General features: G+C 36.6%; 1 protein-coding gene across 2 annotated transcripts in view; it reads left to right on the forward strand.

Moving 5' to 3' along the window:
- The window catches only part of POU6F2 (POU class 6 homeobox 2), a 419,307-nt gene that overhangs the window by 69,530 nt on the left and 326,965 nt on the right, over positions 1-22,812 (forward strand). Inside the window, exon 2 of one of the 2 annotated variants that reach the window (XM_050937705.1) lies at positions 5,734-5,905. In XM_050937705.1, the coding sequence (XP_050793662.1) occupies positions 5,734-5,905 (172 nt within the window). Of the gene's footprint in view, positions 1-5,563; positions 5,906-22,812 lie in introns of those variants that run through there. The other variant, XM_050937706.1, reaches the window with a different exon arrangement.

Raw genomic sequence — 22,812 nt, forward strand, 5'->3', positions numbered from 1 at the left:
AATAAAATTGTCTTAGAATGGGTTTCGTAGTTATAGTTTTGGACGTGTCAGAGAAAGAACACCAGTGATAAAGTGGCAGTAGCAGACAAAACAACATTTAGGGCAGCAGGAGGTGACAATTGGAGAAGTGTCCAGTAAGAGGTGCTCTTATTTGTAAAAGAATGTATCATTATGGTACCTCTAGTAGTGATAAGGTGATGGTCATGATACTAGGTTGCAGGTGAATCAAGGGAAAATGAGATACTAAAAGCTTTAGTAGAGTATGTCAAATACCAGTTAAATTAATCTTCTCCTTAGACAACATTTATAAAATACACCCTGGTGAAAATCTTGTCAACTCAATTATCCCAATCTTGGAATAGCCTTTACCCAAGGCTATCTACTTCAGCTGTCCTGATTAATATACCATATAAAAATACATTCTGAAAACACTTAATGAGATAAAATAATGCACTGATTAAAATACAGGCATAAAGATTTACTGGTTTTCATATTTATTGTATATTTTATTTGGAATTTGATCTTTATTTCTTAATTTTATTTAACAATTACTGTGTTAAAATATTGGTGGTCCCTTCTGGCTGTAAGTTCAATGACTTGTGGTCAGAATGATGCACCTATTTAACACCTGATAATAAACCATTTAATGACTGAACCCCTTCCAAATTCTCATTAAGTGGAATTTTAGCCATTCATGTCCCAGTGAAGACATTAGTCACTGTCACTTGCTAACATTATTGAGGCCTATTTTACACACAGATTTTCTGCTGGTAAAACTGGTTTAATGAGGAGTGAGATTTTTTCCCCATCAAAATAGTTATACTGGTGTGGACACAATTATACAAGTTTAAAGATGCCTGACATTATGATAGCTTATTCCCTTCCTATCCAGAAATAAGCTATGCTAGTATGATTGGTGTACCAATGTCTGTACGAGGAGGGCAGTAGTGCTTTGTATAGTTTAAGTGCTACACCTTTTGTGCATAGACGTTCCTAGGTTTTCTGGGAGCTGTTGTGTCAAAATAAATAATTCTCCTGAGTATGTCCCAAACAGAGCTCATTACAGGCACAGGGCCTTAGTAGAGTATATTATATTCCCTGTTAGATTACCAAGTAGTGAGATATCTCTTTTTAAAGGATTATTTTTACATTATATGAGTTTTTAACCTAATGACAAACATGTTTTAATTGTCATGGTTGTGCCTATTGGTTTATTAAATATAAAGTCTTTGCTGCTGCTTTTAAAACTTCTGAGACAAACAGGGACTTCAGCTTTATTGTTGTGACAAGTAAGACTCTAAAACAGAATAGTTTTTTTGAGTAAAAATTAATACAGATATTGTAAATTGATAGAGTTGTGTCAGTTATAAGGAAATGATGAATATTATACTTTTAAAGGATTTTTGAACTTATGAATAGAAATATAAAGCAAATAGTTTAAAAATAAGGGCAGAATATAGTCAAAGCAAATTTTAATATTTACCTTATTTAAAAAAAGGGAATGATGATAGCAGATCTCCTCAGTAGAACTATAAACACTTTATTCTTTACTGTCTTCTTGTTCCATGTACTAAGCACTTTATGCTGCTTCATCTTACGTTCCTGGGTTTTCCAGTTTTGTTTATGGAAAGCTAAAACTTACTATATAGCACATGGTGTGTTTTGTGATCTATACAGTTTCCTGTGTTAGGCTGTATGGTGTAACATTATCCTGTAACCTTCGAAAGAAAAAGAATGGAAGTAACATCCAAAGACATTTGGGAGCAAATCCTGCCTCCTCCTCCAGCACAAACTCCATGACTGTAAGGAATCCTGGTCCACTTTGATTGCACTGTGTGGAGCAGAATGCTGGGCCCCAATGCATTGGACCCAGGTCCCCGACACACCATAGATATTTGCTGTGTGTGAACTCCCCGTGTTCCAGGGCACAGCCCATGGAGCTGGGGGCTTTGTGCAAAACAAAGGAGGAATGGGCTGGTGGATGTGTAGCTATGGCCACTCTCTCCATGGAAAGGACAGGAGCTATAGACTAGTCTCCTGCAATTTTGAGGCTGTAACAACAGCCATAGAGTAACTTACGAGATGAGTTATCATCTTACCTCTCAGGCCTCCATAGGGTTTTGCATCACTCAGTCCAATTACTGTGTATGGGAATTAGGATTTGCTTTTGTTGCATATATTACTTTTAATTTGATCTTGTAACAGATAACATCATAATGGTATTTAACCATCTTTAAAATCACTATGAGAGAGGCACATTTCCATTTGATTAAATGCAGTGTGATTTGATTAAATGCCTGAGAACAACTTGGAGCAGAAATGATATCTGTTAATTTAAATTTAAAGCAAATTTTCACATAACTCCCTTCCTGCCCTCATCACCTCTACCCTTTTTTTCATTTAAGCCTTGTCTAGACTTACCTAAGGGCTGTGTGAGGGGTCTGCCATTGGTGCACCATGAATTGTGCACCAGTTGGCAAGGCCACTTCAGAGGCAAACTGGAGGCTGCACTACAGACTAGAGTAGGAGTTGTCAATTCACATTTAGACAGTCCATTGACTTTTGTTTCTAAATCTTCTGTTTTAATGATAATTATCAGAATTCTGAATATTCCGGTTAGCCATATAAATGTCTAATCTTTTTTCAAACTTGCTAAATCCTTGGTCTCCAATACCTTGTGGCAATGAATTCCACCGGCTATCTATACCTTGTGGCAATGCATTCCACAGGCTAACTATACCTTGTGTGGAAAACGATTTCCTTTGATCATTTCTGAATTTGCTACACTTCAGCTACACTTCAGTTTTATTCTCTTTGTTCTTGTGAGATGAGATGGGATGAGTAATTCCTGATCTACCTTCTGTCCATTATTATTTTGTATACTTTGATCATGTCCCGTCTTATATCATCTTTCTCAGGTAACAGTTCCGATCTCTTCAATCTCTCATCATACATCTCAGAGCCCCCTCTCTTTCTGCTGTAACTTTTTGAAAGGTGGTAACCAGAATGAACACATTATTCCAGGTTGAGGGTGTGCTATTGATGTACAGAGTGGGTGAAATCCTGATCCCAGTGAAGTCAATGAGAGCTTTGCCAATAACCTCAGTGAGGTCGATTTTGCCCAATGACATTATGATATTTTCCTTATTATTCTCCATCCCACTTTTTATAAACTCAATTTGAAAATTTTGTACCTCATAACTTTCATCTGGAAAACCACTGGCTCAGGTCTCTTCCCTAAATTGTTGGCAATCCTCAGATAAGCAGTGTGGACCTGTGGGCAACATTAGCTTGTCCCAAAAGCATTTTGATGATGCATTCAAATTTTGTCCTGGATTAAACCTGAGCGATCCCACGGAACCCAGTGGGGTTGAACAGATGTAACTGAGGGCAGAATTATCGCCCAACACTTTGAAACAGTGTATCCTACTTCCTCAGGTGACCTTTCACTTGAGAATCAACTACGAAATACTTTATATGGCATATAAAAATAAAAGGCATCTGTTGTATATAATGCAGAATTAGTGTATGGTATAACTTGTTTTTATAAAATTAGCAACAACAAAAAATCTATGAAATCTGGGTTTTCTCCCCAAAAATATCTAATCCATGTTCAGATTCTTACCCGCTAAGAAATACAATAAATAAAATGTTAATAAATCACCTGCCATTTAGCCTGACAATGTGGATTGACCACATTGATTAAATTGATTATATTTCATATATTTACAATATGTAGACACAAGCCCAATTTATTTTCTGAAGAGTTCAAGGTAGGTATCATTGGTTTTAAAAAAACAACAATGGAGTAATGTTTGTGGATGCTATCTGCAATAATCTAATGCTGACAGAGAGCAGTATTTTATTTAGTAATTAACAGTGTAAAGGGGAGAGAAGCTGTCATGTTGGTTCTTAAGCTGGGAAATGTGATGAAAGATGATATCTGCGATCTCATCCTTTCCACTTGTTTAGGATTGTCAGGATGAGAAATGTCAGCATTATGAAAGCTCAGCTCTGCTCTTGATATGATAAAACCCTTCAAAAGCCAGTCTTTCTCTCCCTCTCCCCCTCCTTTCTCCCTCTCCCTGCACTTGCTTTTTTATTTATCCTGTTTTGTTAGATGGCAGAAATATAATTCTTTTCTTTCTTCCTATTATAAGCCACCATTTTTGTTTTATTATATGTTTCACAACCCCTAATGCCCCACTGAAAATTACTTTGTTAAATGACAGTGTTTCAAAGCCATAAATCCTTTCCACCATTCCCTCAGAGGTTTGAAACAGTCAACAGACTGTAAAGAATAAATAATAAAAAAGAATTGATTATTTTGATGACTCTGAGATTCAATTAAGTATTAATTTTGCCCTCCAGTGGACCTATCAAGGTATTCAAAAGGGAGGATTCAGCTCAGCTAAATGCGTGCTGAGTGCTTCAGCCTTAAATAGGGAGAAAATGTGTTTACCTACAGTATTTGAAGAGGAGTGCATTGATGCACAGAGTCCAATATTTAAGTGCTGTGCAAATTAAGCCCTGGTGACAGTGACATTGTTTTCAGCGATATGAGTATTGACTAAAGAAGTGCATTTGATGACAGCTTAAACTATTTGTATTGATTAACATTTTCATAGATTATCATGTGTCATATCAAATTCACTTTTCAGCCATGAATACATTAAAAAAACCCATAGGCAAACATCGACCAATGTGATGATGGGACATAAGGAACATGCTAACCAACCTACTTGCACGCTGGTCACCTGTTCTCTGCATAAGAACCATTTAGGCATGAACTTTGCAATAAATAGCTGCTAGATAGCGCAACAAGGTCACTTGTTTCTTTTCTTTTTTTGCTTTTGAGTCTGGTTTCTGAGCTATAATGGTATTATACATCTTAGTTTGCAAATGGAATAATTGAGTGCACTTGGAAGTAATATCTGACCCCAAAATGCCCTCTGAATGAGCTGAAGATAAAACAGATCCAAATCATCAAGAACCAATTTGACTAATATATATAATTTTTTTATGGGAGTGTAATGTCCCAAATACAAGAATAATTCCAAACATTGTGTGTAAGTATCTTCACTGATTTTATCTTTTAAAAATTTATGTCTGTATATATTGCTTTTTAAAAATGTGTTTATGGGCTTTTGGAGCAAAGTATCCCGAAAGGAAGAATAGTTAGAAGAAATATATCTGTATTGAATGTATATGATAAAATGGCTATTTGTTGCTTTGTATTTTCACTAAAACATTGGAATGATGAATATTGTTGTATATGATTTGGTTAATGTTATTCAAGTGATGATGCTTCTTTAAATCCCTCTGGATCATACACCAGGTGCTACTCTTCTGTGTTGTTGAAGCACTCGTGCAGCGATTTTATTTTCTTACCACGTTAAGAAAAGAGGGAGGTGTAAAAACACACACACACACACACACACACACACACACCCCACAATTAAAGCTGTGTATCTTATGTTGCTTTCATAGAAGTTTTTCTGCAAAGCATGCTGAATCTCTCACATGCTAGTTGAGCTTTAATAGGGTGGGGAGTAATGGAAAACTCATTGGATCTGTAATAGCTCTTCACTTGACTGCAGCCAGCAATAACAGCAGGAGCAGCAAGAGATAAGAGAGTGTATGTGTGAGAGAGAGAGAGGGGGGAGTGGGAGAGACTATACGCGCACCAAAGCTGCCACTTTTTTTCCCCCTCATTCTTCCCCCCCATCCTAGGATCCAATGATAGCTGGACAAGTCAGTAAGCCCTTGCTGTCACTGCGGAGTGAAATGAATGCAGAGTTGAGAGGTGAGGACAAGGCAGCTACTTCAGACAACGAGCTGAATGAGCCCTTACTTGCGCCTGTGGAATCAAATGACAGCGAGGACACTCCCAGCAAGCTCTTCGGTAAGTCTGTCTAGGTATTTCATTTCTGTGTTACTATGTTGTCCTGAAGAGCAATTCCCCCCGCCCTTTATTTTATTAGCTTAATTTTGTTGTAAGACGAGGGAGTAGCTTGGAGTCTGCAGGTGTACAGCCATATGCTCTGACTTGCAACTGGGTAACAGAATGACAGCGTCATGTGCTGAAAACTTTTGTCAACAATGAACTTATTCCATGCAAGTTGTAGGCACTGCATATTTCCTCTTGCTTAACAGTCTCTAATATAAACACAAATAAACGATCCTGCTTGGTTGTGATCCTGTATTAACATTTATTGCCTAAGAATTGACTCCAAAATTTCAGTTTTTCACAGCCTCTTCTGAGGAAGTAAACTAAAGAGTGTCGTTATATCTAGTAAAGTGAAAGCTAGGAGAGAAGAGAACTGAAAATTGTCCATAGAAAACATTGTGTATTAAGTAAACAAAGGATGCAGTGAGGATTGCTTTCAGGTATAATATTTTCACAATTGAAATTAGAACTAAAATTTTGCCATGAAAGGATATAGAGGGAGAAAATACATTTTTGCACTGTATCTGATGGCTAATGAAAACGCAGCCTTTCAGGTGTATTTGTTTCATAGCCAAAATGAGAGCAGTGAGAGTGGCATTCCAGAATAGACATCTGTCATTCAAACTGATGACACCCTGTAAGCCAACTCAAGCAACTGTGATCTCTAATCAGAAAAGGGAGTGGAGTAGTTGAGGCGCATGCTTGAGTGATAGATGTTGATAGATGTCTGTGCTGGAGCAGCACTACATGGTACATAGTGACATTTTGGTTTTAGAGCAATTGCTCCTGAAAGAGTTCCTTTTAATTATATCCATTTGTGACTATATACAATTCTTAGACGGAATGGAGTGCATTCTTACATTTTACAAATTCTCATAGCTGGAACTTTAAGGGGAAAAGATTTTGTTTACAAGGAAATGCAATTTTGAGAGAGAGAGAGCCCATTTTCTGAGATTCAAGTTATGATTTCATGATCTGTACGGAATCTGTAGCAATGTTTAGATGTCTATACCCTAGATCTTATAGGAAAAACTACAAAATGATCTTTACAAAAGATCTGTGCAATTTTCTTTTTAAAAGGTGTCCTTTAATATTATTAGAAGCTACACATCTTCTGCAGAATGTTTTATTAAGTAACTTCATTCAAGAGAGGGTGAAATAAACCTTCACATTTTAATTTCTAGAATACAGTAGTGACCACTATGGAATATAACCACACAGTTTTAAGAACCCCACCCCCTCAATATTTTGTTTTTGTTTCCATGGAAAACAGAATTTCCATTAGCAATTTGAATGTTCAAATTCCATATAATAATCATTTTAGTCCATTTCATCAAGAGCAGAATTGTGATGTCTAAAATTCAGAAGGCTAATACTTGTGTGTGGTGATCTAAATATTTTAAATAATGTTCATGTATTTTATTTGATCAGGTGTTTATGTGGCAAGAGATTAATATAAAATATCTCAAGGTATGAAAATATCCTGAAAAGTTGTACTTAACCTGAGACTACCAATATGTCTTTGCAGTCTGGTTTTGTTCGGTTATGTTATATGTTTTAGATTAGGTAAGATTTATAATAAAGAGATGTTCCTGAGTTGTCAATTTTGCATGTTTAAATACCATTGAAGAGCACCTAAGTAGTTTCCTTGTAGTTGCTGTGTAGGGTAAAAATAATGTACCATGATCTTTTTTCCTTTTGGATTGTAAATGATTAATTTTGCTTAGCTGCAAACCATAATGAAAAAGATGCAAGTGAACATACTGTGCATGAGTACGTATTTGTGAGTTTAAGGTGTCTGCTACTTTGCTTTCATACTTCTAACAAGGTATCACCAAAGTAAATAATAGTAGAAGCAAATAGTTTAACTACCTCAAAGTGAACTGTGTAGCATTTCTCTGGGCTTTCTCTTTAAGCAGTAACCTTTACCAATGAGTTGTTGTAGCTTTGGAAATGTAAAAGACAGGACAATGGGACTATTCAGCAGGATGAAACTGGATGAACTTATTTAAAATAAAGGAGCTATTCAGCTGATGTAATACAGTTTATTCAGTGATTCAGTGTTTAATTGCTTTCTTTGAAAAATATGACACACAAAATATTGTGCTATTCTAGAGCAGCTTCTCTGTTTAGAAATTTGAATGGCATGTTAGGAGTGCACACTCTGGGCCTTACTTTGCAGTCTCTTATATGCTGCGTGTCTATGATTTGCATAAATTGATGCAAAAAGTGGCATTATTTCTCTGATAATTTTCTTTCATATGAAACAAGATTAGCATTCCCTGAGTTTCTTATCTAGCATTTGGTACACATTGTGGGGACATTTGCCAAATACCTGGTAAGGAGGAGCATTTTCACAAGTGAGGGGAGGAGACTGGCCCATAGATGAAAGTTACATAGATGGTCTTGTTCAGATTTTGGAATAATTGTGTGTACTAGCTTACTTCGAATGACCAGCATTGGATCTTCCCATGTCTTGCTAAACTTAGCAGCATTTCCTGGGTCATATTTTTATATAGAGTAACTGATTTTATAATAGTTTGAATAGATCAGGCACAAATAGTGTTTTCCTCCGCCTCAGTTATGAATGTCTCTACTTCCTAGTTTTCTTTTGACAGACGTGGTGGTGGTGGTGGTGGTGGTGGTGGTGGTTGTTGTTGTTGTTATAAGTACCTGCTTCCTTCAAGAATGTTTCAGAAAATGCATACCCCATTTTCTACAGTATCTAGGGATGGAATAATGGGGATAAGATACCTGTGGCCTGCACATGCGCGCGCGCACACACACACTCTCTCTCTCTCTCTCTCTCTCTCTCTCTCTCTCTCTCTCTCTGTCTTGTTCTCTCTCTCTGTCTCCTTATTGCACACACTCTCTCTCTTTCTCCTTATTATAGTAACTCACAGTAATGGAGAAAGGAATATTCATATCTTGTTTTGCTAGAGCATAGAGTAACTAGTATTAGAAATGACTCTTCTCCAGCAGCAAGTTCAGTTTCAGGTGGTGAAGATGGATTAAGATTGACTATACTCATTTTTGGCATGTGAAGGATGGTGAATTTTTGGCCTAATCCTATCTCCTAAATGTATACTTTGCCACCAGTGGCAGAGGAGGTGAAGGCATCAGCTTTTCAGACACCAGGAGCACAAGTCTGACTAGAGGCAGCTGTCCCACAAATCTTAAGCAATTCCAGTCTGAAACTCTGAGCCAGGTCCTTAACCGGTGTACCTCCTAATTTATAGCGGCTGAGGATATGGACCTTTGTCTTTATGAGAGAATATCCCCTTAAACTCGTGGTCAAACCAGTTACTAATGCCATTGCTTTTTTTTGTTTTTAGAAATAAACGTCTGTTCTGTAATCTTTCGATATTGTCGGTCTTACCTAAACCAGACCTCATAGGCTTATGTATCTATGAACTTTTGACATCTTTAGAGAATACTTTTATGAAAAACTTTAAATGTTTGAATCATGTCAAGCAACAGTGGAAAAACAAGATAAGAGATACTGCTGCAAGTGCAAAATTTCAGAAAAGGACTTCAGTGTTCTGTAACATGTTACATCAGAGGTAACATTTTGCTTAACTTGCAGAGTTATAAAAGCTACAGTATACTTATGAGATATAAATCCAGATTGTGTTGAGTAAAATGAAATAAGGTAATTTTACATGATATTAAGTGGCATATTATTTAATCTTGTAAATATTGGAGAAGAGTTATCTCCTATTTCAGTCATGACTCCTTTATGTTAAGAGCCAAATAGAAGCATAGAATGTTTATTAAGTCATTGACTACTTTGGTAGAGTGCTGTCCTTAAATCAAGTAGGTTTATGTTGCACTGTGCTCCAAATTAATGACACAGGGACAAATCCTAGGATCCTTATTAGAGGAAGCTCCTATTGAGGTTTATAGGAATTTTGCCTTAGTAAAGACTGAACAAGTACTAGAGGATTAGATTCGAAATTATTTAAATCCTGCAAGATGTTCATTCAATATCTTGATGACTTCTGTAAAATGTTTAAATCCATCTGATAAAAGCCTGATAACGGGGAATAAAAACTTATTATTAGCGTTATACAGTTTCAATAGTTGGTATAGAGAGGAGATGTGGAAGCAATATGTACTGCACATAAAAATAATATGTGCAGGCTTGATTCAACTCAGTGAAAGCCATTGGTAGTCACTTTGTGGACTTCCTGTAACACAGAGCCTAATCCAAGTTCCATTGAAGTCCATGGAGTGATTGCCATTGGCCTTCATGGAGTTGGATCATGTCCTTAATGGGCCAGATTCATTCCTGGTGTAACTCAGTTGCTGATAATGAAGATACAGCAGGGACACATTTACAGCACATTAAGATCACTTACTCAAATATAAAAATTTAATCATTTTGGGCCTGCACATATGTTTTTACACACCTTAAACTTTCTGTGAAATTAGAGATTTTGCATGGAATGCAAGATCAAGCCTAATGCTCATTTAGCATAAATGTTGCTTATTTAATTTTGCAGCATTGCAGGATGGATTGCCAACATTTCTTCTGCTGGCAACACTTCATTCTGTACAAGTTAAATCTCAGGCTTGCTTTGCTTCTATCTATCTATCTATTGATATAGATCTAGATATGTGTGTTTGTTAATTTCCCATTTTTAAATACTGAAAATTAGTTTTGACATTTTGGTTTCCTTTATGGTATAATTATGCAGGATTTAGAATTTTCTACATTTTTACTTGTAAGTGTGCTTCTGTGTGACAGTGTTCTTGTGAAGCAGGATAGAAGTTAGAACAGTAATTTTGCTTAGCTAGAAAATCTGCTGTATGTCTCTCTTCTCAGAGCCTCTTTTGCAGAAAAAACATTCATTATGTGATTTATTTTTTAAATTGTCATCCAGGTTGGCCTGATTAGAATTTATGGCACAAGAGTCATTTCAGATACAAAGGATGAAAGCCTAAATTGTCTTTCACTCCTTGAGACAGTGGCCTCTGCAGGTCAGAGCAGAGGTCATTGTGAGGAAGCTCACATTGGAGTCATTAATATGGTACCTAGCCTGTAGATAAATTACAACCTTCACTCTAGCATCACCCTTTGAATCATTGTATGTAAGAGTCCATCTCAATATTTGTATTGGAACCCCTTTTTATAAAGGGGATTTAAAACCTGATCAGAAGATATACCTGCACACAGAACCTTGGCCTACGAAGGTTTCAGTCCAGAAGGATTTTTTTTTTTGCAAGTTTCAGAAAGATCCGTTTGACAAATTTGATGTGTTAAAAGTGCCAAAAAAAGTATAGTGTGTGTTTTCTTAAGTGAAAATTTCTGTTCGCATAGTTCATATTATGGGCCAGATCCTATCAATATTAAAAACATAGCCTTATTTCAAGCAATCCAACCATTTGACAATTGTTTACTCTGCATTTATAGGTTTCTCCTCAATTAATATTGTTTTACTCAGCATATCTGCAGTGTGGATTGATGCCTTTTGTCGTAAGGCGTTGTGTCAAATATTCCTACAATTGGTAAAGTATATGGGCCCAATCCTGCAAACGTGTGTGTGTGTGGCCATCTTTATTAACACAAGGAGTCCCAGTGATGTTAATGGTACTATTTACATGAGAAAAGTTAATGGTGTGCATGTTTGCAGGATTGAGCCACAACATAGGGTCAAAAATCTTCCCTCTAAAACATACCTTAATATGATTTTTTGATCAAATAATGAACATTTCTAAAAATAATGGCTTGAAACTGTATTGAAGGGACAGACTAGATTAGTTTTAAAGAATATATTGGACAAGTACATATGTAGACAGTTCTTTAAACACATGTTTTAAAAGCAGTCATGGAGTTTTAATTTAAAAATAATAGATTTATGGTATATTAACTTTATCTTTAAATAATGTTAATGTTCTGACTCCGGTTACTATACTCCCTTGATTTGTGGTGGTGTGCCCATGGATGTCAGTGAGGGATTGCATATATGTTTGCCCATTAAAACCTAATGAAGCTATTTAGACTATTAAAACCCTGAGGAGGAGGAAATTGTGAAAATCCATCCTTAACTCATCCTTGGTATTTCAAGAAGCTCAAGCAGCTACTGTACCTACAACTGTACTTAATGCTAAAAAAAAAAAAGGCAGATTTTGATGCGATAGTGCCTGATCCTGCTCTCCTTAGGTCCAGTAGAAGCAGGATTGGGCTCATTAAGAACAAAAGTTTCAGCCTTAATCATTAATTCCCTTGATTTTATGGATACAGATCATCCCCTTATTGCTCTTTGGATATGTCTGTCTATAACATCACTTTTGACAGAAAAAGAGTAATTAAATTTTTAACAGGAAATGCTTATAATCCTAGTGGATTAATAATACTGTGCTGTTAAACTTTTGTGAGCTGAGGTTTGTACATGTCATCTGTGTTTGTGAATCAAGGTTCACATAATTATAATGTGTTTATGTACCCCGTGTAATTAATTACTGGGGAAAAGGAGTAAAGGATATATAAACTTTCACCATAGATTGTAGCTTGAATGACTTTATATCTTGAAATGCTTCATTCTTAATTAGTTGATTTTTTTTCATTTTGGTTTTTTGCCTTTTTGAAAAAAATTAATACCAAACAAATTTGTTCCTTTAAAAAGTGACTTAAGTGGCTGGCTGTTTCAAAGGGAATTTGGTTGTTACTAGACAGTAAATGGATAATTTGTGAGAGAACTGGTATTTCCTTTGATTGAGAACCTTGCCGGTTTATGTTTTGAGATTAATAATACATCAGACATTCACACATTAAAAAGGAAGCAGACGTGATGAAAGAAAGGAAGGAGAATTCGATGTTTCTGTTGGACTTCTTATGATTATTCAAGTCCTCCATGGGAATGAGCAATCCACCCAGAGGAGAGATCCTGTTTGCCCAAATGTACAGATGGCACCACTTAACACCCCTCTTGATTTTCCTATGCTAGAGAAAAAGATAGCAAAATGTTTATACCAAACTGGCACCTTGTCAGGGAGCAAACTGTATAAAGTTTCCTGCTGTCAGGTTAATAAATGTTTTTAAAATATCCAAAGGCAGAGAAAGCTGTAGGAAGCTCATAGTAACAGTTGCCACTCTCCTGTGGATCATTTTTCTCTTTAAAATCCTGTGTAGCCCTGGATTTTTCTTGTTGTGTTCTCTGCCTAGGTTTTGTTCTTTCCTGACACACTTGTAGCTCTTCTTTGTTTTATTTTTTTTCTTTGCTAAGCTTTTTTTTCCTTGTGACTTTCCCCCCTCTTTTGTTGGGGGTCAGAGGGTAGGGAAAATTGTCTCCTTTTTTGCCTTTTACTGTATATATATTTTCAGGTTCAGTCGTTATACTTTGACTGGCTCCAAAAATAATTTCTGAAGAGATCAGTGGTGTAAATGACAAAATTACATTAAAAATAAAAGCTAAATCACAAAATTAGCAATAAGTAAAGAGCAAATGAGAATTAAAAATTTATTTCATTCACTATTAATTTGTGGTTTTCAACAGGGAAATCACTTCTAGAAAAGGAATGCTGAGCGAAAATGGATTTATAATTGTTGATGTAAATTCCTATTTTCTCTCTTTTGCAGTATAGAAGTCAGACTCGATAATAATATGAAACAAGGGCAGATTTGTACTGTGACATCTCCTGCTCTGTGTTGTGAAACTGTTTTGACGCTATCAGAAGCAGGACTAAGCCCTTTTAGTTTGAAAGTGGAGGTCATCTAGAGAAGAATAGTACTGTATCCAGTCTGGCTAAAGAAAGCTTGCCCTTCTCAGAGGTTGAAATTGGGTTTGCTTTGTAAGTATTCCAAGGATAGAGGAATCCGCCTAATCAAGATACAACCCTCTGAACATGTTTATTTAACATTAAGCTACCACTAGTCTATTCTTAAAGGTGGTATGAATTTCCGTTTTTATTTTTGAATTTGTAGAGGGAAGAATTCTTTATCAGATGTCCTTTACACTCTGAAAGGCAAACTATCATTTTAGATCCTGAATGGTTTATAACTGTCGCAAGAAAAATGCTACAGTGGAAAGAATAAATCCCTGAAAGCCACACCAAGAAAATAAATTTCTATTTAATGTAATATGAACAAAAATATTAGTTATTGTGACCAGAATATCATTTAAACATGATTTTTAAAACACAATGTAGTATAAAACACAATGATGGTTGAAATGTTATACATAGCAAACAGGAAATGAAAAATCAATATTCATTAATAAAACAATATTAATTATCACAGGTATCTAGTGTTATAGCTGAAGGCGGCAAAAGTGTTTTTTTAAAGACTATAGGAGGAAATAGTTCAACAAAATTATATTTAGTGGAATTTATAGTTATTTCAATAGTAACTTTAAAAATACTCTAATGCTTCAGTTCGGAAGGCTATTATTAATAGTGCTATTTTAAGTAATTTACCTTTCTCACTGCATTCCGTATATCTCAGATGGACCTGCTTTTTGAATCTCTTACATGGTTTTTATGATACTAACTAAAACATTATTAACAGTGAGTCAATCCTGCTCCAATTGAAGACAGTGGGAAAGTTCCACTTGCCTATACTGGAAGAAGGATCTGGCCTATTAAGATTGTGGCAAAGGTGACAACAGCCAAGAAATGCAAAGTTGAGGCTGACTCAATCCTGTAAAAACGAAGCAAAAACCCCTCTCTTTCCCTTTCCACTTTGTTCCCCTCTTTCTTGTCCCTCCTATCTCTTTCCTTCCTCATTTTGTGTGTGTGTGTGTATGTATGTATGTATATGCATGTGTATATGCATATATATAATATAGAGTGTGTGCATGCATATGACCCATACATAGGCCAAGTTCTTCCCTCACTATCATCCTGTCTAAACCCAGTGATTTCAGTGGATTTTGCCTGTTACCAAAAAGTACTATAATTTTTCATATATTCAGAGAAGCATATGAAACTCACATTATTCAGTTGAGAAACTGGAACTGCTTCATGGTAAATATGTCTTGAGGCATTTTTTAATATACTAGCATTACATTTTTATAATTATCTCTAGATATTGCATAGTATTTACCAGAGAGGAAGAAAGATCATTCAGATTCATTCTAACCTCTTGAGTAAATACCTCTCTGGACAGTTTTTATTTTTTATTTTTCAAGTAATAGGTATTTATACATATATTTCATATAGAAAGACAATGTTTGATCAAGAATTTGAGTAACGATAGGAAGCCAGATCCAGCAAGCTCACACAAGAGCAGTCATTACATACACAGTTAGTTAGATGAACTTCAGTGGGACTTGTTCATGTGAGTAAATGTATGTCAACTCAGGCTCGTATTTAGCCAGTGTTAATGTTCTGTACACAGACTTCTATTTTTTTTTATAATTTTGACAGATGATATCGATGTTTGGTTTTAAGCATTTTTTATTTTTAATCAATTTAAATTTTCACAGTTATGGGAAATTAGGAGGTGGGTCAGACAATTACAGAATTACATTAAGATTCAAAAGATTAAAGCTTTATAACAGTTAAAAACACAAATTGTCAATATCAGATGTCAAAAGATACATGGTAAATAGCCTTAAATCAAACTCTAAGAAGTTCTCAAGCAGCATTTTTCTTACTTTGCTTATCTGTACATTTCAATGATAAATGAAAATAACTTTGGTTTGTGCATGCATCTTGACATTGACATTTACCAATACAAATCTAATCTTTCTGAGCCTAGGTATATATATTTACACATTTTTGAAACTTTTGGTTTTTTAACCAAATAGGCTAGCATTTATGCATGTTAAAATCTATAATAAAAGTGTTTTATTTAGTCAGTACATTGTAACAGCAATATTCTGGGCTCTGGTGTAGGTATGTCCTAATGAGGTAATCTGATCCTGCCCGCAATAATTCACAATTGCAAAACATCCATTGACTTGAATGGGAACAGGATCTGTCCCATTGTGTGGCGGAAATTATATATAATATCAGAAATGATATTATCATTGGCAAAAGATAAAGCTTGTTTATAACATAATAGAGTTTGTGGTATGGGGAGAGCAGATATATCTGATTTTAATAACGAAGCTTTTAAAAATAATTAATGACTTCAGGATAAGTGTTGTAGAAGCAAAACTTCATTGCAAAATGAACAGTGATCGAGGTGAAAATGAGAAAATGTCCCATCTCAAAAGTGCTTGTAAATGTGCAGGCTTGGTATTTCTCTTCCTTTCTTATACTTGCTTGCATCTCATAATATTTGGGACTGCAAGCCACAGATTTCTCCAAAGGAAGAATAAAATTTATAACTGGAAAAATCTTGAAAATGGAAGTATTTCATCTTTTGTTGTTTTTTCTAGTCCCATTTATTTGATCTGTTTAGTACACACATACGCACAGTATATACATTTAATCATGGAACACATCCACATGAGTCATTTCAATCTTTTTCGGATGACAAGTAGGAAGGAAATTCTTGTGGTGTTCTGTTTTATAGGGTTTGATGCATCACTTTCAGACTTTTCCTATTTTAGCTGCCTGGATACAGAACACTGAACAGCCTTCTCAAAACAGTCACTGACCAAAAAAACCCCAAAACTTTCAATCGGTACTACTAGCTCTTTGCTGTTTCTTTGTTTTAATGAAGTAAAGAATAAAAGAGAAGGGCCAGATGAAGCAAACCCTTTCCTTGTCTGAGAAGTTCTATTTATCACATGAGTAAGGATTGCAGCATTCCTCTATAAGGCCCTTTACAGCTGAGGTGTTGGATTTTGGAGAGGAGTGCTCTCAGGCTGTTGTTTCATGTGTGGTTGTTTCACGGGAGTTGAGGATGGTTCATTTCTCTTGGGCGGTGTTTTTCACCTTTCAGGATCACTGCCTGTGAGACAGATTCTCAGCTGGTGTAAACTGTCATCATTCTGTTGAAGTCACAGTTTACATTAATTGAGGATTTGTCCCCTATTTTTAGACTTAATCCAACTGCTAGTGAAGTCAGTGACAAAATTCCACTGGCTTCAACAGGAGCAGAATTTAACAGTTGGAAAAAAAGTTTTTGTAACCCACTGCAACCTTTTCTCCTTCACTTCTTTTCATGGAACCCCTTGGTTCATACTGTAGGACTTTTCAAAGCTGGTCCAGTTCAAAACAAGCTAAAACTGATGATAACTGTTTAGTTTGCCTAAAAGTAAGCTTACCACTGTTTTGTTTTGTTTAGCGTTTGTCTGATGTTTCTGATGGTTGTAATAGGTTGTAACGAGAGTTGCATGTCTTGTCATCTGTGATGTATCAATATGGTTTTATAATGATACAATAACCTGAACCCTGTAACCATTTATGAGCCATTTAGAATTCTTATGGATTCAGAGGGACAGAGGCCTGAAAAAAAGAACTTGACTGCTTTCGCAAAACTGGTTCTGTGACAGGAAAAATTAGCATGCCTGTGATTTAATTGCTAAGGAATCATATTGATCTGTTTTGTCATTAAACTTTTAAGTTTAAAAACATCAAGCTGGGTGGAGGAACAAAAAATAGTGATGTAAGGCTCTGGAATGTACAGGTAAACTGTACCATACTACTACTGATATTGATTTGTTATGATAATTGTTTGTATGCATTACCCATGTACTGTATCCATAATAGTGCTTTTTTAGGGCAGAAGAAAATTGCTGCTTGTTCTTTATTTTTCATTGACTGTTTTAGTCAATGATAAATAAAGAACTTTAGCAGCAGTCTGAAGCCAGTGAAGACAAGACCAGAAAACAGAAACTGTAAGAAATGAAAGTAATGAATAGCAATGTGGCAGTATATACACACAAAAATCTCCAGTCATCTTAACATTTGTAATGGTGCTAATTTCCAAGTGCTTTTTAAAATATGCTTCCACATGAGCTCTCAAAACCCATAAAAGCCTGGCATGTAAAGTAAATTGTTTGTCACTTGCTGACGACCTGCCATATTTATTGTCAGGAGAAATGGACATTAGTTGGAAAAGCAGTTGTTAAAGGCCAAACAATTTTTAAAGATGGCAAAGATGTGCAAGGGTTTTCCTTTTTCTAACAATGAGCCACCCCTTCAGACATCAAAAGACAAGATAATAAGACACTTCAAGCACAATTCAAGATTATATTCAACATCTAAAGGCTCATCTCTTGTCAGTTTGCATTTACTCTCCCAGGGATGTGATGCTTCTATCATCATTCTGTCAAGAGGAGTCTGGCAAAAGCGATGAGGGCCCCTCATTTCACACACTTAGTGTTTTTTATCAAATAGCCTTCACTCATTCTGATTCAGCCAAAATGGAGGGATAATTTGAAGAAGGTCATGCACAAGTACAAAAATCTTCTATTGATTTGTGTGATTAGGAGGCATTAAAATTGCACGTTTATGTTAGTTTCCAAGATGTTTTGTCAGTTTATTTAGCAATACACTTTTGCAGCATTAAAAAAGTGATTTTTTTTAAAGTGCTAAATGAGTTTGCACAAAATAAACACACATTTGAATATTCAGCAAAAAACATTTTAAACTGTTAGCTTTCTTATTTTTTAAAAAAGTCATGGTTAAAATAGATTTAAAATACAACCAGATCTGATTATTGTCTTTGCTGTAAAAGAAGCATTTATGCAGGGGAAAAAATACCAGTTGTCTAGATACTGCACAAGTGAAGGGCTTGTATCCTGGCCCCATTGAAATCAACTGGAGTTCAGAGGAGCCAAGATTTCACTCTAGAAGTCAAATGGAGTTTTGCTTGAAGTAAGGACTGAAGATGTAGGTCCTGTATGGCATATGCACAATATATATAAAGGGAGACCTTTCAAAACATGTTTAGACACACTTTTGTGTAATGCAATAGTAATTTATATGATAGTTGAATACAGATGATACAATTTTAAACACACGTGAAGGCTCTGATCGTGCATACAGCTGTTCTCATTGCGTCCCACTTTCTTTGGCAGCTTTCTGCACCTGTGTGCCGTCACTAGCATATCACTGTGCAGAACTGAGATGAAGTGAAGGTTTATATTATAGCTGCTGTGGGCCTGATCCTCAGCTGGTGTAAGTTTTCATAGCTTCACTGAAATCAAAGTAGCTATGATAAGTTACGCTAGTTGAAGATCTGCCCCCTAAAGGTCTGTCTATACTGCAATTAAACACTCGAGGCTGGTCCGTGTCAGCTGACTTGGACTCATGGGGCTCAAGGGAGGGGGCTTTTTAACTGTGATGTAGAGGTTCAGGCTCAGGCTGGAGCCCTGGTTCTGGAACCCCATAAGGGGGAGAGTTCCAGAGCCCAGGCTCCAGCCCAAGCCCAAATGTCTACACCACAATTAAACAGCCCCATAGTCTGGGCCCCCCGAGCCCTAGTCAACTGATATGGGTCACCCATGAGTGTTTAATAGTAGTATAGACATATCCTAAGTATTTGACTGTTTGCTCTGTAAACATACAATATGACACTATATTTGGTTATTCGCAACACCTGTTGCAGTTCATTATTATTTTTTTTCATTTCTGTTTTTCTTGAGGGTTTGAAGGAAGAGAGAGCCCACACAAACACAACAGCTGTTTTCTGGTTCCTGTTTTATAGGGCTTACTAATTACCATATGAGACCGTTTGAAGAGCAAGTTGTTTAGTCTTAGTAAAATATTGTTTGTAGCAATTTGTTACATTTTCTTTGTGTTCTCAGATAAATAGTGCTCTGCTTAATCAAACAAAAACCACTGTTTATCTGATTCTGCACTCCATGGTCAAAAATTCTACTGAAGTCAGTGGGCCAAATCCTGCCCACCTATGCTGCCTCACTATAGTCTCTGGAGTTTGCCCAAAGTTAACAGAGGTCCCTTAGAATTCTGCCTGTGTAAGGGAGAGTAAGCACCTGCAAAAGGTGAAAGATATTAAATCAGTTTAAAACAAACAAGCAAAGCAACCGTTCAGGCTCCTTAGATTTTCAGGCTAAACAATAATGCTGGAGGCTCAGTGGGCTTTTTTTATTTGTTTTTTTCTTGTTGGATGTCATGAATGAAACTTTTCTGAGGATTTCTTTATGGTGTGTATTATATTCATGTCATTTTAGATCTCGATGCCTCTCATTTCAGAACTTCAGTGCTTGTTTTGTTAGGAATATGAGGAACTGACAAGGAGAGGCATGAGTGGTGTGAAACGGGTTTCCTCATTTCTGGCTTTTTTCAGATTTAAACAACAACAAAGATAAAAGCACCAGTTCCTGCAGTCATTATGAGTTTTGCTTTAGATGGGCTACAGGATACAAGCCAGCACTTCATGGACTGGATCATGCAAGAGACTGAGCGCCCTCAGCTCCTGTTGAAATCAATTGGAGTTGAGAGTGTTTAGCATCTCACAGGGTGTTGTTAAATTTAAGTCAGAAATTTCTGCTTATCTTCCATATCTTTAGTGCTGTGGGATACTGAGCCAGGTGCTATGAACAAGCATTCAGTTGGCCATGTGGAAGAATTCTCCTGTACTGTTTGCCTTTTCACAACACTGAAAGAAAAGCTAGACTGCAACAGTGCCGAAGTCCAAAAGTTTTTACCGGGCAGGGAGCCTCAAGGGATTCAGGAAGCTGTGAACAAATTGCCAAAAAGCTAGGAGGAATCACTACTAACCTGTTGTCAAGTTACATTGACTACTTCCACATGAAATGGTACAGTACTTATGCTGTAATACAGAGTGACTTTTCAAAGGAATGTACTATCCTATTTATATGTGTATATAATAAATATATTATTTCCTTATGCCTATATTGTCTGGTAGTCGTAAAACATCAGTTTATATACAGACATGTTCATTATATCAGCCACCCATCACCCAATCTATTATGTCTTGTGTGTACAAAAGTGCAGATAGCCATAAGAGAGGCCTTCCCACTTTCCTTATGTATGGGTTTACCCATTTATGTAACTCACTTTCTCTCTGCTAAATTATTCTTGGTGTGATTTCTCTGTAACTGGTTTAATGTTAATGGTGCTCTCTGTCCATCTGTTTCATTTTGCTGAACTCAGACTTAGCTCTAGTCCACAGACAGGTTATCACAGCAGTTTTAATACTTTTTTAGCTGAAACCCCACCCACCCCTTTGAGTTACAATTTTGGTTACACTGCCTGAACTCAGACAAAAACAGACACATACGAAAGTATGTTTGATAGTCTAATCATAAATCTAACAGAGACCTTTACACAACTTTAATTAAATTACCTACACCTGTAAGTTTCATGTACACAGATACTTACCAATGGTACAGCCATGCCTTTTTCAGCAGCAGACTGCTTCTACCTTACAGCCAGGCTGCATCGCCAGGGCAGGGCCAATACCTGCCCCTCTCCCCTTGGGTTTTCAGGGTGCAGGAAGGTGTGTGTGATGATTTCTGAGGGTGGAGCCAGTGCTGAGCATGGAGGCTGCCGGGAGCAGAAATCAACACGTCCGCAGTGGATGTTGATAGTGACCCACTTGCAGACCAACTCACTGAGGTGAGTTGGGAGAGGAAGGAGTGCTCCCTCCCTACCCCTATGCAGGCTGGCCTGGGACCTGCTATGCAGGGCTGGCAAAAGCCACCTGACATTGCCGCTTCTACCCTCCACCAAAAAAAATGTTCTCTACATCTCCATAGGGGGGGCAAGCCCACAGGTTGAAAACCTCTGGGTTAGCCTCTCCTGGAAGAACGCTTGATATTCTCTGCACAGGACTCTTATTGTCGTAGTGTTATGGAATTTTGTGCGAAGTCTGAAGGGAAAATATGACCCAAGGGCAGCATGGATGAAGTAGTGCTGGGTCAACACTATAGCAAACCAGTGCAAAGCTAAGCTATATAAAAAGTTTGTATTTCTCAAATAGAAGTTTAATCTCCAATTGGACAGGATTTATTTGTTGATCCCTTTCACCCAGCACCGGACAGTTCAGTCCCATTTCTTTGTGACTTTTGTCAACTGGGGATCTTTTCTGAGGCTCAGGTACCATTTTTAAAACAGTCTTTCCATTTACATTATTTCTGGTTAAGTTGTCCCCTATATTTGTGTTCATTAAGTGCCGATCCTGCAGCATTGAATTTAGAAGAGTTTTGTTACTGAGTCAGTGGAAAAAGAATTGGGACCTAAAATTGTGTATTGAATCTTTCCTGTGATGGACTTCCATGCTTTCATTAGATTCCTCTTTGTTATGTCCAGTGGTTGGTCTATGAACCTCTGCTATGTGGAGTTTTTAAACCTTGTAGCTTGTGAATTGTCCGGAATTGTTGTTCAGCTTGATTAGCTAAACAGGTCTGTGAAAGTCTTTTTTCAAAGGCATATTGAGATGAGTTCCCAGGGAAAGTTCCCTTGAATGATATTGGAAGTACTCACTCATAGTAAGCAATTATGCACATATTGTGGGTGTCTTGGGTTTGTAGCCAGCCTTATCTATTTAAGCTGTATTCATATTGTGCCAGTCATGTTGGTACTACATGCAGTTCTCTCCTCTGAAATGACCTGTTGCTTTAGGATGGCCTTTCTATTAGGACTGGTGCTGTTGCATCAGGAGTTGTATCTCTTCACCTCAAATACAGGTGTGCTGCTTCTGGCAAGCAACATACTATTCTGACATTTATAGTAATCCCTGGTCTGTGCTCAAAACTCCAGTTGGCATCCACAGGAGTTTGGTGGGAAGATGGAGGGAAGTACACATGATGAGGTAAAAGGATGATACCAGAGAATAGTTTATATGTTCAGTAATTTATATCTAAACATTGTACTTAAAAATAAAATACTGTGCAGTCTGTTACAAGATTTGATAGTGGGATCCAAGAAATGAAAAGAATTTCCCAACTCTAAGATAGTGGTCAGTATTTTCAAATGCTTATCATACAGGTGGTACTGTAGGTAAGATTATGTGAGCTTCTGCCTATACTTCA

This window comes from Gopherus flavomarginatus, chromosome 2, assembly GCF_025201925.1.
Source record: "Gopherus flavomarginatus isolate rGopFla2 chromosome 2, rGopFla2.mat.asm, whole genome shotgun sequence".
Taxonomy (NCBI): Eukaryota; Metazoa; Chordata; order Testudines; family Testudinidae; genus Gopherus; species Gopherus flavomarginatus.